This window comes from Gorilla gorilla, chromosome 9, assembly GCF_029281585.2.
Source record: "Gorilla gorilla gorilla isolate KB3781 chromosome 9, NHGRI_mGorGor1-v2.1_pri, whole genome shotgun sequence".
Classification (NCBI taxonomy): Eukaryota; Metazoa; Chordata; class Mammalia; order Primates; family Hominidae; genus Gorilla; species Gorilla gorilla.
Window position 1 is genome coordinate 17,703,660 of NC_073233.2, and position 15,610 is coordinate 17,719,269.

Genomic DNA, 15,610 nt, shown 5'->3' on the forward strand with positions numbered 1-15,610 from the left:
TTTTTTTTTTGGTAGAGTTAAGTGGTCTTTTTGTATTATGAATACTCCACACCTGATTTACTAGTAAAGACTTTCGTGTTTTTTTGTTTTTGTTTTTAAGTACTTGGGTGTTCTCTTTCTTAGTCTCACCTTTGCCTGAGTGAGATTCTGCCCGGGGCTTGTTGTGTGAAGGGCCCCTTGGACTGAAGATGGGGTAACAGGAACATCAAGTGCAAAAGCACAGGTAGAGAGGGGTTATGGAGACAGCAGGATGGCTGGAGGGAGTTTGCTGAGGAGGTAGGGATCCAGCCAGTCCACACATATTTGCGACAGGCTCAGCAGGGAGGCCCCAGCCCCAAACTCCCATTGCAGCGATCCACTGGTTTTCCAGAGGCAGGACAAGGGACCATGGTATGGTGGTTTAAAACATGGACCCCAGAGGCAGGATTCCCAGATCTGATTTTTGACAAATGACTTAATCTCTCCATGCCTCAGTTTCCTCCTCTGTAAAACTGGGGATAATTATAGTAAGTACCTTATAGTACTATCATAGGGATTAAGTAACATTTATAAAACAGAGTAGTGCAGGGCACATAGTAAACACCATATAAATGTTTGAGCAATACATTTTAAAATCTCACCTAGGTCTGGGTAGTGGGGAGCTGAGCCATCACACCTAGTCCTGGTCCCTGGTATCTGTGGCATGAGGGAGAGGAGGGAAGTGCTGACTTCCATAAACCAAAAATAACTAATAGCACATCCAAGGCCTAAACGAAGCTTTGCCAGTCCCTCAAAACTGGACAGTTCTACACTTGTCCCTTCATATGACATGGAAATGAAAGGCTGTTTTATTCTGGAGCCATAATTAAATACTTGATTATTGTCTTTTCAACACAAAAGGTTCTCAAAGTTGGACTTGCTGACAGCACTTGGGGATTGGAGCAGGAGAAAGTCAAGGACTCCTCTAGCATGGGGAAATTCTTTGGCAGAATTAGTGGTGTTCCCTGGGAAATGTGCTCTGCAAATAGATTCGTCTTTGCGTGCGTTACTCATCTTGCATCAAATTATCAAATTAGACCTCACAAATCAGAGCCAATTGTCCCTTGACAGGCAGCTTTGGCTAGGGGCTCAGTCTCTTCCGGGCAGTTTCATCTAGTCTTGAAAATTTCTCCTTTCCTGGCATTAACAGACATCTCCGTGGCTATCCACAACGTTCCCCACTTGGAAAATGCATCAGCGCTGCTCTGAGAATGAAGCAAGCACAGGGGGCTGGGGTATGGTGTCTGCCCTGCATACCCTTGAACTCCAAGCTCGGCCTTGCCAATGTTCCCGCCAAAGAACCCAGAGTCTGAGGGCAACATGAAATACAGTCTCAACACCCTGAGATTTCATCAGATCCTCCTGTTTTTAAAAATACTCATTTAAATTTGCACTCCATGCAATATGCATATCTGTTTTAGTATAAAATATTTCCACCTCCCTCCTCCAAATCTGAGGTGATCGGAAGAAGTGCGTGTTTATGCTGTAACTTTGAGTATCCTACATAATGCATGTCTGTGTACCACAGGTGGGATGCGCTACCACCTAAAAGTGTTCACTGTAGGAACTGGGGATTTTCCAGCTAAGCAGGACCCTTGGACTATTAACATGAAATGTTTTTGAAATACTGTTATATAACTTTTTTTTTTTCTTCAGTGAGCATGCCTGCATCCGAGGACAGTCACTGAGGTAGGATTTTGTTCATCTTTGGGGCTCCCACAAACCTAGCTCAAGACCTTGCACACAGAGGGGCCTTTGGTTAACATTTGTGAATTTTTTTAAAAAGACTCTTTCATTTGATCAACAGCATGCTGGGTGCCGCCTCTGTCTCTGGCTTTTCATTAGGTGCTGGAGATACTGAAGTGTGAGACACAGTCCTGCCCTCTAGTCTGTTGGCTGATGGAAGAAGAGAGGGACACGGGTTGAAATAAGGGGTAAATGATGCCATAAAGTGTGATTAAGAGTGCCATTCTCAAATTTGTGATGCTTTGTATTCAGGCTGGCCCAGTGAGAATTCTAGGTGGAAAAAATCCCTTCTCAGGGTTTGCCATCTAACTTTGGGAGCTTAGAATTATAGAATTTCAGGGTCCATGAGCCCTTAAAATCACCCAGCCCAACTCCACTGACAGCTGTAGAGCCTTTGACAACCTGCTGATGGTCCCCTGAACTCACCACCTGCCCAAGCCATCAGCTTCATCGCCAGCTCTATGAAGAAGCAGCTCAATAAATTGCTCCTGATTTCCCCCTGCTGGTCCTCCCTCAGGGCTACATAGGACAACCCTGCTGGGCCCTTGCACAAGTCATCCCTTCAGAGATCTGCAGGTAGAACACTGACCTTTCTGAGCAATTTCTGGTCTTAAATAGTCCTCAGTCCTTTAGCCATGCATTCAAACATATAGATGGACTTTCAGAAAGTGGGAGCTTGGAGGACCGCATCATAACAACAGCCTTCCTAAAGCAAGAATCTCTTCAATAACATCTTTGAACAGAGGACTCCCTCTAACAATTAGGCTATTACAAACCATTCAAAGGAATGATGGTAGTTGCAGGTGGAGAGGTGGCCTTGTTACTACCGAGTCAGTCCTGTGCTTTGCTTGACAAGTATCCTGCCACAAAGTTCTTCTCTGTAGTGACCTGATATTTGCCTCTTCCCTCTCCCTCCACTGGTCCAGGGGTCATTGACCAAATGCCTCTTTTTTCACAGAAATCCATCACTGAATCCCAGAATCCCCCAAATCTCAGTACGGAGGCTACTCTCAGAAGGTTGAAAGACATATACTTAATGTATATGAATTTATCATCCCAGCAGGTAGGTAGTTTTAGAAGTTCTTTAATCCTGGAGGAATCACAAACAGGAAAAAATCACTGAAGGCAAGAACTGCCACTTCTAATATTATGAAGTTTTGTCATGTGCTGATGCGGGAGACATCAGCTGTTTACAGAGGGTGTGTAGCTTGAGGGAGGCAATTCTGCCTGCCCACCAAATGTTCTCAAACACAGGGCTGGCAATGGTCCTGTATTGAGAACCACTCCACTGCCCAACTACCATCATCTAATCCATCATTGTGTAATAACCTGCTGAAATGTCTCTCAAAGTCCTCCCTGATAGCTGCATGTCCCCACACCCCTGTGGCAACCAAGTCCTCCTATCTCTTCCCAGGACAATGAAACAGTCTCCTCCTTAACTTGCTTCCCTGTTTCCAGCCTCTTTCCTTCTGATCCACCCTGCTTTCAGCTGCCAGGGGGATTTTGCACACCCCACCATGGAAATCTACTACTTAAGAACCTTCCCCATTCCTTCCTTCTGCTTTTAATGTGAAGTCCACCTCCTTGGAATGGCTTTCAACAACCACCATTATCTGCTCTACATGACTCTAAGTCTTATCTCCTACTTGTCCCATCAAAAACTCTAAATTCTGCACACACCAGACAATGGATTCCTACTCCTAAAATATGCTCAGCTATTTCATGCCTTCGCCCAAGTGAGCCTCTACTTGGGATGTTCTATGCTTGGAAACTGTCTCTACAACCTTTATGATATAAATCAAACAAGCCTCCTACGTGAAGCCATCTCTGAGTTCTGCAGACCAAGTCGGTCATCCCAGGCTCTCAGAACACAGCACACCCGTCGGTTTCTGTTCTCATCATTCGGTTCCATTGTGTTTACATGCCCATGAGCTCCTTGAGGGCAGAGGCTGTGTCTGATTTATATCTGCATTCCTCCTGTCCAACCCCCATGCTCAATAAATGATGAACGACTAAAGGAAAGACTGTTCATCATTGGAAAATTGCTCATCAGAGTCCTGCACATCAGCGTTGCCAAGAGATGTTTTCATCAAATGTGGTTTCTCAGTGTCAGTATCTAATGCTGTCCTGGTTCAGCCTGAAGTACTGGAAATTCAGAAGAGCTTGCGGGGGTTAGAGGAAATGTATTTTATTTGTTAAGCAGAAAATCAGGGTATGAGATGGAACACTAAGATATGCAAATGCCTATCTTCTTGGTAGGAGAACCTGGGAAAACACACTAGATTATTTTAAAATTAATTCAGCCTGAGTGTCTGTGGAGCTTAAATGTGGTCCTCAGGAGAATAAATAGTGCATAATGTGAAACAAGAAAGGAGATTTGAAATGCACCCAGTAAAAGCTCCTTTCAGCCCAACTTCAGTACCAGAACATTCTAGTTGGTAGGAGCTGAATGCAATTTGCAAAGATTAAAACCTGTTGCAAGAAAATTAGCCCAAGCACAAGACTTTAATCATTTAAGAGGCTCCTGACTTCTTCAGGCCTTGTCAACAGCGACTCCTCACCAATGAGGGCTCGAGGAGAGATTCCAGGTCACCTGATAAATATTGATCATTTTGCAGTAAGCAAAACTTCCACATATATTAATTATTTAAATAGCAAGTGAGAGTGGCTGCTCTGGGTCTGCAAACTAGGAATTCAAAAATAGTATTTCCAAACAGTTCCCTTTTGTAGAAGGATCAAATATATGGTGGCCAAAGCACTCTGGGGAGTTTTAATTAGACATATGCCAAAGTGGCTGAAAACTGCCCAGTCACCGAAGAGCCTTGTGCCACAGATGTCTGCTTTGTTGATTGCTATGTCTGTTTAAACAGGAATCGTGTGGGGCTGCCTTTTCAAGCCATGCCCTGGGATAAGGGAAGGAGGGAGCTGGAACTTGGGGTGACTTTGCCTTAAGGATGCCCATTTTACAACAGTGTTTCCTTCTCTGCCATAGCCAGGATGGACAGACAAGATGGGAGGAGTGGGGAGTGCTGGCCACAGCCCCAAGGCATCTAGGTGTGCACAGGAGATGAGACTGAGTTACTCCAGTGGAGACCTCAGAGCGTGGGTGGGAAGGATTCTGTGAGGGCTGGAAAGAGGGTAGAAGTGTCTGGGTGCAGGTCTTGGATGTCAAAGCAGCCTGGGCTTCAGATTCAGCCAGTGAATCTACCACTCTCAGGCCATGTGATCTTGGAGGGTGACTTCATCTCAATGTCTCATATTGGAGGAGGGCTTGCTGTGCTATTAACCTCAAACTGTATAAGGCTGAACACAGAAAGGCTGAGGCTCACAGGCAGAGGAGTCTGAAGAGGGCTGGAGGCTTACTTCAGTTCAGGAATACCCATGTCTGGGTGACACCAAGTCCCCAGGGCTGCAAGTGCCTGGCTGGGCTGTGGCCTCCAGGGGCTATTCCAAGACAGCCCAGAGGCCACTGCTCATCCTCCTCCTGCAGTAATCTGAAGCAGTACTCTTGTCGATTAGAGGACTCCTGGTGATGCCTGTCAACACTTCCAGCCCACACCACCAAAGCTGAGCCCCTAAGATTGGCCTTAGAGCCTGCGCTAAGAGGAGACTTTGGGGGCTGACGCAGGCTATGAAGACCCCGGGGTCATGGAGGAGAGGGAGGAAGAAATGGCTAAATCTTCAAACTGCATCTCAGTCTCCTGCTAACTCTTCATCCTGCTTCTTTCCTTTTCTAGAATCTCTCCTAATCTAGCTTCACAATCCCTGCCGGAGGGGACTTTCAAAATCCCAGACCTAAACATGACCTGGGGTTACATATCCTCATCTCCCACAGAATCAAATCCACCAGGCCCTGTGGCCTCCAAGCCTGGCCCAGTTGGCCTTCCAGACTCTTCAGCCGCTCCCCACTGTGCCCTCCAGGATCGGCCACCCCTGAATCCCGGCAGCTCCCTGAGCATGGCCTGCTTTCGATGTCACAACTTTCACACATGCTGTTTCCCCTCCCTGGAATGCCCTTCACTCCTTCCAAAGAGACCAGGCTCCCAGGTTCTTAACATTCATTCCCAATTAAGTACATTGTCTCCTGAGAAACCACCAGCCCTGCCCACCCCTAGCTGCACCACCACCAACTTCCTGCATGGTTCCATTCGTTCCATTCACAGACAGCAGGGCAAGCTGAACCCAGAGGCCCAGCAGGTCTGGCTGAGGGCAGTAGAAAATGGTCCCTTGTGACCTCCATAGACTCTGAAGACAGTCTCAGGCATGAAGACCATTTCACCCCAGCAAAGTCAGCCCCACTCACCTCCACGGAGCCCGGAATATGCACTCAGGACCCTGTTGTCTTCAACCTACAAGCCTATTTTGCACCTAGCTCGACTTGAGAAACAACAGCCATCCTTCACTGGGCATATACCTAACTGTCCTTCCACAACACACACCCCAGGCCTCCCTCTGCCTCTCAACTTGAAGGAGGAAAGGAGGGAAACGTAGCCTCATCCTCTGGCCCCTGAGCTGGAAATCTGGCAGAGGAAAGTGACGAAGACTTCTGCCAGGCACAGTGTCGAGTCAGCAACAGCTCCCAGCTGGGGCATCTGGTGTTTCCACAGAGAGGGAGGTGGGAGGATGAACACCCTGTGTCTCAAGCCTCAGCCCCGACCTCTGGCCTTCTCCCACGTGGCCACTTCCGACATAGCTTCAGTGATGAGAAGTAAGAGAGAATTTGAACTATTTCATAAATAATGACCAACATGAGCACCTTGGGCATGTTCGTTAACTTCTCTGTGACTCAGTTTCCTCATCTATGAGGTCAGGTGGTACCTATCACATCTGGGTGTGGTGAGGATTAAATGAGTTAATATATGCCTGACACATAGTAAGTACTGTATGAATGTTAGCTGTTATTCCTATTGGGATAGAACTTCACAGTTTACAGCACATGTCAAAGGTTACATAGACAGGAAGGAGCAGGAGCCATGAGTCCTTTGCATGAGTTCCCTTTCATTGAACCCCCGACACTTTGCAGGGTGAGCTGGGACTCACAGAGCTGCCACCTGCATCCTCCACCTGCCCTCGGAAATGCTCCCAATTGGCTCCTGGGCTCCTCTCCACCATCTGCTTTCCTGTGTTCACAAAGCCCTGGTTTAGGCTCTTGGTTCTGCTTTCTAACTAGCTCCTAAGTCCATGACCTTGTTTTGAACTTCCAGCTCAGTATTGACATTCACTGTTTATTTAGGACCTAAGAGTCTCTGTAAGTCCTCTAATTCTGCACACCCAGACCACAGTCAAAGGTGCCCTATGCCCATAGAATATGATGTAGCTGGGACTCTCCTTACCATCACCCTTGCTACAGGGAGAGTAACTGGATGCCAGGATTGGAATCAAGGTATAGCCAGCTTCCAAAGCTCCTTGCAGTGCCCCCAGCAGCCTCCATCCTCGCCAGGGGAGAAGCAGCTTGCCGGGAGGATGGAGTCAGCGACTCCTGCCACTCAGTCCCATGAATACAGGTGTTCCCTCCCGAACTTCCCTGGGAGTGTCCACCATGTACAGCCCCCAGGCAGCCCTGAGGCTCCACAACCCCATGGGCTCCCCACTTCCTGTTATTAACACTTTACCTGCTCCACCTGGGAGGCAGGCATCCCTATCTGTGGCTGAAAATGGATCCTACCTTAGCAGATTCCCTGGTGACTAGGAGACCTCTGGCAGAGGCAGAAGTTCTCAAAGCTAGGCATCTAGATCCTTGGCAACCATTCTATAATGGGAGCTACTAGGGGCCAGTGAAGAGCAGGAAGTCAAATATGGGCCCCTGAATTAACAGAGACTTAATAAAGGAATGTCCCATGGTCACTAGTGTGAGGACTGCCTTTCGCCAAATGGCCCCAAGATGCTGTCTGGCAAGGAAACCTCTTCTCCCAGAGTGACTCAATACTGCGTGGAAGGCAGAGGGGGTTGCAGATCAGAGACCCAGCACTGGCTACACCTGGGAGACTGGGGGCTCCATCTCGTGAGCAGAGGCTTGTATAGGAGAAACGTGAAGGTTTAAAGTCAGAAAGACCTGAGTTTATATCCCAGCCCTGCCCCAGCTGTGAGACTCTGGGCAGGGGACTCCCATCTCTGAGCCTCAGTTTCCTTATATCTAAAAATTAAGTACAATAATAAAATCATTATAATAAAACAACAACAATAATAAACTCCCTCAGAGCCAATATCACACGGGTCAATAGTTAACACATGAGACCCACAGCACATGGTGATTTGATCAGCAAATCCCTGAGAAGCAAAGCAGTCTGGAGCCACAGCCTCACTACTGCCAGTCTCTCTCTCCTTCCCCTTCCCCTCTCCCCCATCACCTCCCTGGCCCCTGAGGCCACTCTCCTGGTTTTCCACGATGGCTGCCGCTGTGCCCGGGCTCTGGGGCTGTTACCTGAGAGAACTGCCAGTGAAGCTTCATCCTCTTGGCTTTGGCATAGCTGCACTCGATGAGCCGGGGCCGGCTGTTGACGTCCACCAGGCATCGGTTGTCATCATCATCCACGGTGGGGCTCAGAATGCCCACATGGATCTGCTGACTGCTCGTGTAGTACACGTTCTGGGGGCGGAGGGAGGGAGAGAGTGTGGATAAATGCCAATGGCCACAGAGACAGGAGGGTAGGTGGTGATTCTTCCAGGCAGCTGGCAGACAGGCCACAGTTAGGGAAGACCGCGGAGTCTTCACATCCAGTGGCCTTCAGATTATTTTCTATTGCAATGGACAAGAAGAAACCCTTTTACATTATGATCCGGTATAGTGTCTGGTCCACCTGTATAACTACAAGAAATAAAACACCCTTACATATGTAATATACACTGATTTCATATGTAATATACACTGATTTCTATTCTAATCTTTCATTGGAAAACATTGGTCATAACCTTTTAAATTTATTTCTTTACCCAGTTTACAAACCCCTCTTTTTTTTTTGGAGACAGAGTCTTGCTCTGTTGCCCAGCCTGGAGTGCAGTGGTGCTATCTCGGCTCACTGCAACCTTCCACCTCCCAGGTTCAAGTGATTCTCCTGCCTCCGCCTCCTGAGTAGCTGGGATTACAGGTGTGCACCACCATGCCCGGCTAATTTTTGTATTTTTAGTAGAAACGGGGTTTCACCATGTTGGTCAGGCTGGTTTCAAGCTCCTGACCTCGTGATCTGCCCGCCTTGAATCCATTATTTACAGATTCCCCGATTTCCTCCCTTCATAAATATTTCATGTCAGATACTGTGCTTTGTCAGAGTAAAAAGCCTGGATCGCGCCTTCAGGGAGCGCAGAGTCTTGTGGGATGGGAGATGTATAACACATAATTTCCATGCACACTAAGACCGTGCAGAGCAGGAGGTGGCAAACTTTTTCTTAAAGGTCAGGATGACAAATGTTTGGTTTTCTGGGTGTGCTGGGGAGTCCCCAAGACCACCCTCAGCTAAATGATTTTCTATGGGGACTCACAGGACTCAGCACGTAGCTGTACTCACTGCTATGATTTATGACAGCAAAAGGATACAAAACAAACCCAAAGGAAAAGGAAAAAGGAGAAAGTCTCCTGGACAAATCCTGGGGAAACCAGGTCCAAGTTTCCAAGGGTCCCCTCCCGGGGGAGTTGCACAGGACATGCTCAATTCCTCTGAGCTGTGACAACACATGGGAAATGCTGTCTACCGGAGAATTACATTAGAGACGCAGCACCAGGGTTCTTACTGGGGGCTGTCACATAGGCAGCCTCTGCCTGGTATGCACCAAAATCCCAGGCTTCCAGAAGGAAAGTGGGTGGTAAACCTAGGCTGTTTTGTTTGTATAATCAGATTAAGCACAGAGAGCCACTCTTATCAGTTCTGCTGGGAATCCTGAGACCCAGGCTCTTAGATGCCAACCTCATAAGCAAGCCTTTCAAAGGACAGCAGCCAGGCCCGCTCTGCAAACTCCTTTCTGCACAGAGGACCGTACAGCCTCTGAAAACTCAACTCTCCTACTGTAGTGCAAACACATCCCAGAAAAAAAAAACATAAACAAATGGCTGTGTTTCATTAACACATCATTTACAAAAGTAGGAGTCTCCCATGGGCTGTAGTTTGGGTCTGGTCTAGGGGAAAGCCACGTGACTCTTGGCCTTCAATGTTTTCAGCAACTTCCCTCAGCCCTGAGCCATGGTTCCCAGTCAGGTCTCCAAGTGAAAAGTCTTAGGGTTCTGTGAACTCTTCTCCTCACATTGCTAAAGGCATTAACATGCTGCCACCCTCATCATTAGTGCCCCCCTTCCCCAGTGATTAGGTCCCAGAAACAAACCAAGATACCACACTTTTCCACTTTAGGTTAGAATATTCAGGGTGTTCTCTCTGGTTATCTTGACATGTTCAAAAATTCTCATTGGCAAATATTTTTGATTAATTCAAAATGGCAAAATGATGTATTTCTTGCTTTAGCAAAAGAGGGTGGTTGACAAGTACTTTTTAAACCTGTGTGCTAGGCCATAAAAGGGACAGAAGTGGAAAGAAGGCAGTGCAGGTGAGGAGGGTGAGTAAGGGTGGTCCTTCACGGCAGATTCTTCCTGAAGCTCAGAAGTCTCTTTAGGCTCTTGGGAGGGGGTGGAGGGCAGGCAGGGTGTTCCCTTAGGCCAGTGTATCAGTCAATACTTCAACAGGAAAGAGACGGCCCACTTTAGTAGGGGGAGACCCGAGGAGTATGTAATAAAGGCACCATTTTCAAAGGTGTGGGTAGGGTGTCAGGGAACCACAAGGGATAGGATGGTTCCCTGAGGAAAGTAACATGAAGCAGTTAGTACCCCTATGCCCAGTGGAATGAGAGGACAGAGCTGTCACCAGAACGTGTAAGAGAAAAGTCATGGAGAGAAAGCTGAGAGGAGGGCTTGGGGGTCATGGCAAGTGATGCTGAATAAACACCCCAAGTTCACTCTTTCCTCCCCACTTCAATCTCATGCTAGGTCAGGCCACTGGCAGAACCCAACTGGAAACCAGAGATTTCCATTGAAATGTTCCACAACGTCAGCCTCTCAGGGTGGAGGGAGGTGGGTGGAGAGTGTGTCTGGAGGGAGGAGCAGAAGACGCTCATTACAGCTAAGATCTGCTCTCTGTGGTCACCTTACAAGTTATCAAGCTTGGCAAATCCATGGAAATTGACATCAAAATGACTAAAATGACTAAGTTTTTCTATAACAAAGGTGAAGGATTTACTGTGACCAAAGTTCTGAGCAGAGGCCAAATGTGGGATGTCCAGCTTTGATGTGGAAATGTAACCAGAACAAGAGGCAAGGGGAGCCTCTTCAAAGCTATCCTGGGCAAGAGGTGGTTTGCTTATCAGAATCCTGAGACTGTCCATTGTGTGGCCGGGATTTCCAGGTCACCACCGAAGAAAGCTGATGTCCTGTGGCTTCTAGTTTATTGGAGTTGAGGGAGAACTTGGCAACTGGTAGGATGGAGAAAATTAAACAGCCAGAGTTAGACATCACACCCATACCTCTATTCAACTAACAAGTAATCTCTAAGTTGGGATCTAGGGCTACAGAAATGAGAAAAGCCATGGTCCCTGTCCTGGAGAAGCCATGCTGCATTAGGGAAACCAACAACATATCAGAAAATAATGACCCCAATGACATGAATATGAGAAGTGCCCCTACTTCTTGTACTCACCTACCCCAACTCTTACTACTTTGAAAATAGAAACGAGAACCCACCATATCCAGAAAGACTGCCCTGAATATTCAACTGTGTGGAGCCTCAGCCTGCCACCTGGGCCTCGCACCAAAAGGTGCACACCTGTTTATGCCCTTGGGTTGAATGCACTGTGACCTCCTTAGGACATTGTAGCTCTTAATCTCCCTGCATGCCAGGACCCAGATTTCCTGAGGTTTGGGGATGTGGGCTGTGAGACAAGGACAGCCAGGGAGCCAGTCATTCCCATGTTTTTCTTCTTCTCTGTCATCAGAGCCTGGTTCTTGTCTCTGGAGCAGACTTGGCAGACACAAGTGGCTACTCAGGTAACAGCTGAAATCAGTTTTATCCACTTAGCTGCTCTGAAGAGTTTAGGGAGATGCTGGGAGAGACGTGTGCACTTACTATCTGGTACAGCTGTCATCAGAGCTGTTTATTGCTCCAGAGTCTGGGAAAATCATAATGGGGCAGACAGTTGTTATTTAAAAACAAAACAACAAAGTGCCTCTTGACTGGCGTAATCACAAGGCTGGCAGATCACAGAGGGAGGTTCGGCAAAGAGGATTCTCTCAAGTCCTCACATGGACATCTCAGAAGCCCAGCCTAGCGGATTAAATAAACAAATTGCTCAAACACAAAAAAGGTGTTCAAGATGCCCTACCTTCAGTGCCTGCAGTCCCAGCAAGCATAGCTAAGCTTTCTGAGCAATGGGGACTCTGGAACGTGTAAGGCAAAAAGTGACTTAGAACAGTGGTCCTCAGTGGAGGAATGTTATAAACCAGGGGCTATCTGGAATGCCTGGAGACATTTTTGGTTGTCATGATGGTGGGGGTGGTAGGAGGTGTCTAGTGGCTGGTCTGGGATCCCACTCAACATCCTAAGTGCACAGGACAGCCCCCCACAGCAAAGAATTATCTAGCCAAAATGTCAGTAGTGCCGCTGTTGAGATACCCCAACTTAAGGTATAATAAAAGCTAACATGTTTTTACCTCTTACACTGTGCCAGACATGAAATGACTTACATGCTTTATCTTGTTTAATCTTAGCAATAACTCATGAGGCAGGTACTAATATTATCCCTTACCTTATAGACGAGAAAGCTGAGGCACGGAGACCATAAGCGATGTTTCCAAAGTCACACGGTTGGTGAGTAGCTGAGATTTACAGCGAGGCAGTTTAACTCCAGAGCCACACGTGCGACCACTCACCTCCCTTGCCCACCTCCCTGGGGTCACTCCAGCTCCAGCCTCCAGGCTGGGAGGGGCAGGGGGAGCCAGGAGAGGACTTCCACAGTGATCCCTTCCAACCATGATGGGGGCCTGGACTAAGACAGTACCAGAGAGCTGGAGGGGCCTAGAATAAAAGATGCTACAAAGTTCTGAGACGGCAGCATCCCTCCTGTAACTCTGGTCTGAGGCTGGGGTGAGCTGTTATCCTGCCTGAGGACGTCTTACAAACCCCCGGGGCAGAGAAACATCATCCCTGCCCACTCAGCTCCTCCTCAGCTGCCAGTGATTGAGTTGGCTCATTCTCTACTCAGCTCTACGCAGCTCAGCAGGGCTGCAAACCAGATCTCCAGCATTTCATTTTGATTCTTGCAGGAGGAAGAGCAAAATCACCTGCAAGGTAAAACAATCAACACATCCGTATCCTGGATCTTACGCTAGCGGCATTTTCCTCTCCTCCAGGCCAGGGGTAGGAGCCATGACTGAGAGCTAACAGCTGGCCAGGGAGACCACAGAACTCTGGTTGCACATTCCTGCCTTTAGAGCCACAGAGTCGAGGCTGGCTAAGGTCCCCCAGGACCGGAGGTTCTCCTGACTCTGTCCCTCACCTTGGGGCAAGGGCCCCCATCCTGCAGGATACCCTGGTCTCAGAGCCTGGCCTCTAGCCCTCCATAGAAGCCACCCCTCACATGTGTCAAGCCTCACCTGGCTGATGGAAACTCTGCCACAGCTTCAGGAAGGGAAGGAAGAGAAGAAAACACATATAGTTTTGTGCGCCTAGCAGTCCTCTGCTAGGTGTTTTCCATGCCCGTGGCTACTGCCACTTTTAAGGATAAGGAAATTGACGCTATGAGAGTTTTAAAAACTTGTGAAGACACTCAGGTAGGCAGTTGCTCTCTCCCCTCCTTGCCTAGGGAGAAGTCCTGAGCAAGGCTGAGTTCTGGCAGCTCAGGGCCTGTGGCCCCTTACCCATTCCTTGGAGGGGCTCTCCTCGGCTACACTGATGGCCACTGCCTCTGCCCAGTCCCGAACCTCAGCTGCAGCTGCCCAGGCCCGGGAGCTTGGTCCCGAGGGCCACCATGAACTCACCCATGAACCAGCAATGGGACTACCAGGGCCGTTCCCACCAGGTTGTCATGCTGAGCTGTGGGGATTGCAAGAAGGGGTCTCAGGGGCCATGTGGGTGGGGTTCTAGAGCCCCTCTCCCAGCCCCATCACAGCAGATCTTCTTTTGTCTTTTGGATAAGTGGCTTTCATATAACATTTTCTTTGAACAACAGGTTATGATGAATTTTAAGAAGTTTGAAAACCACTTCTCTGAAGCAGGAGGCTTCTGTCCAGGAGGAGGATGTTGCAGATGAGTAGGCCTTTGTTAGCTTCTACTCCACCAAAGAGCCTTTGCAAACACGCAGATGAGAATCTCAACCTCCTGCCGCCTGCCTCCAACCTCCACCAGGCCCCACTCCCTTGCATTCTTTGATATGGCCAATCTACGTATTTTTATTTTTAAATTATTATGTCAATAGTTTTTGGGGAACAAGTGGTGTTCGGTTGTATAAATTCTTTAGTAGTGCTTTCTGAGATTTTGGTGCACCCAGCACCCAAGCAGTGGACACTCTACCTAATGTGTAGGGTTTTTATTTTTTATTTTTTTATTTTTTGACAGTCTCACTCTGTCGCTCAGTCTGGGGTGCAGTGGCATGATCTCAGCTCACTGCAACCTCCGCCTCCCAGGTTCAAGCAAGTCTCCTGACTCAGCCTCGCAAGTAGCTGGGATTACAGGCGTATACTACCACACCCAGCTAATTTTTTTTACTTTTAGTAGGGACAGGGTTTCAACATGTTGGCCAGGCTGGTCTGGAACTCCTGACCTCAGGTGAACTGCTCGCCTCGGCCTCTGAAAGTGCTGGGATTACAGGCATAGCCACCATGCCTGGCCCCATTGTGTGTCTTTTATCCCTCACTTCCCTCCCACCTCTTCCTCCAAGTCCCCAGAGTCCATTACATAATTTTTACACCTTTGCATCCTCATAGCATAGCTTGCACTTTAAGTGAGAGCATAGGATGTTTGGTTTTCCATTCCTGAGTCACTTCACTTAGAATGGCCTGCAACTCCATCCAAGTTGCTGCAAATGCCATTATCTCATTCCTGTTCATGGCTGAGTAGTATTCTATGGTATATATACCACATTTTCTTTACTCATTGGTTAATGGGCATTTAGGCTGGTTCCATGTTTTTGCAATTGTGAATTGTGCTGCTATAAACATGCATGTGCCAGTGTCTTTTCCATAGAATGACTTCTTTTCCTTTTAGTAGATACCCAGGATTGGGATTGCTGGATCAAATGGCTTGGAGATTCCTTAAAGAACTAAAAGTGGAACTACAATTTATGTATTTTTCAATCATCCAATCCCCTCTTCTACCAACACCTCAATACCTATGTTATGCCTCTGCAGAAATTCTGGAGCCCTCACCAAGCTAAACAAAGACTGAGATGCAAAAATCATGGGATGGGTAGAGGGAGAGTCAAGGAGGGCCTCCCAGGCAAATCTAGAACATTGGGAAAATAGGGTTAGTTACATTACTTAATAATACACACATTTTCAAGGCACAACTGGAGTACGAGTTCTCTTCCAAACGATGGGCATGTAAATTTGGACTAGCTGTTTTTCCTCCATTAAATGAGCCTTCGTTGACAACTCTGCTGGCCTATCAAGTAGGTGCCCATGAAAAATGAGGTATCTTTGGGGCATTTAGACTCTCCCCGCTGAGCCTCCTGCATGGGGCAGCAGTGATCGTCTTTGGCTGAAACTGTCCTGGGCCTGGAGAGTGGTGAGGGGTAGAAAGGGAGAGTTATACTGGGACACTGTTTACAAGAGGTTCTAGAACCCATCATAAGGGAGAAAACAACGGAATTGGCCAGGCAC

At 47.8% G+C, this 15,610-nt stretch overlaps 1 protein-coding gene across 2 annotated transcripts in view; it reads right to left on the reverse strand.

The window, feature by feature from the left end:
- GALNT18 (polypeptide N-acetylgalactosaminyltransferase 18) overlaps positions 1–15,610 on the reverse strand; it is a 349,733-nt gene that overhangs the window by 14,070 nt on the left and 320,053 nt on the right. For both annotated transcript variants that reach the window (XM_004050714.5, XM_055356610.2), the window contains one exon: positions 8,186–8,350. In XM_004050714.5, the coding sequence (XP_004050762.2) occupies positions 8,186–8,350 (165 nt within the window). The remainder of the gene's footprint in view (positions 1–8,185; positions 8,351–15,610) is intronic.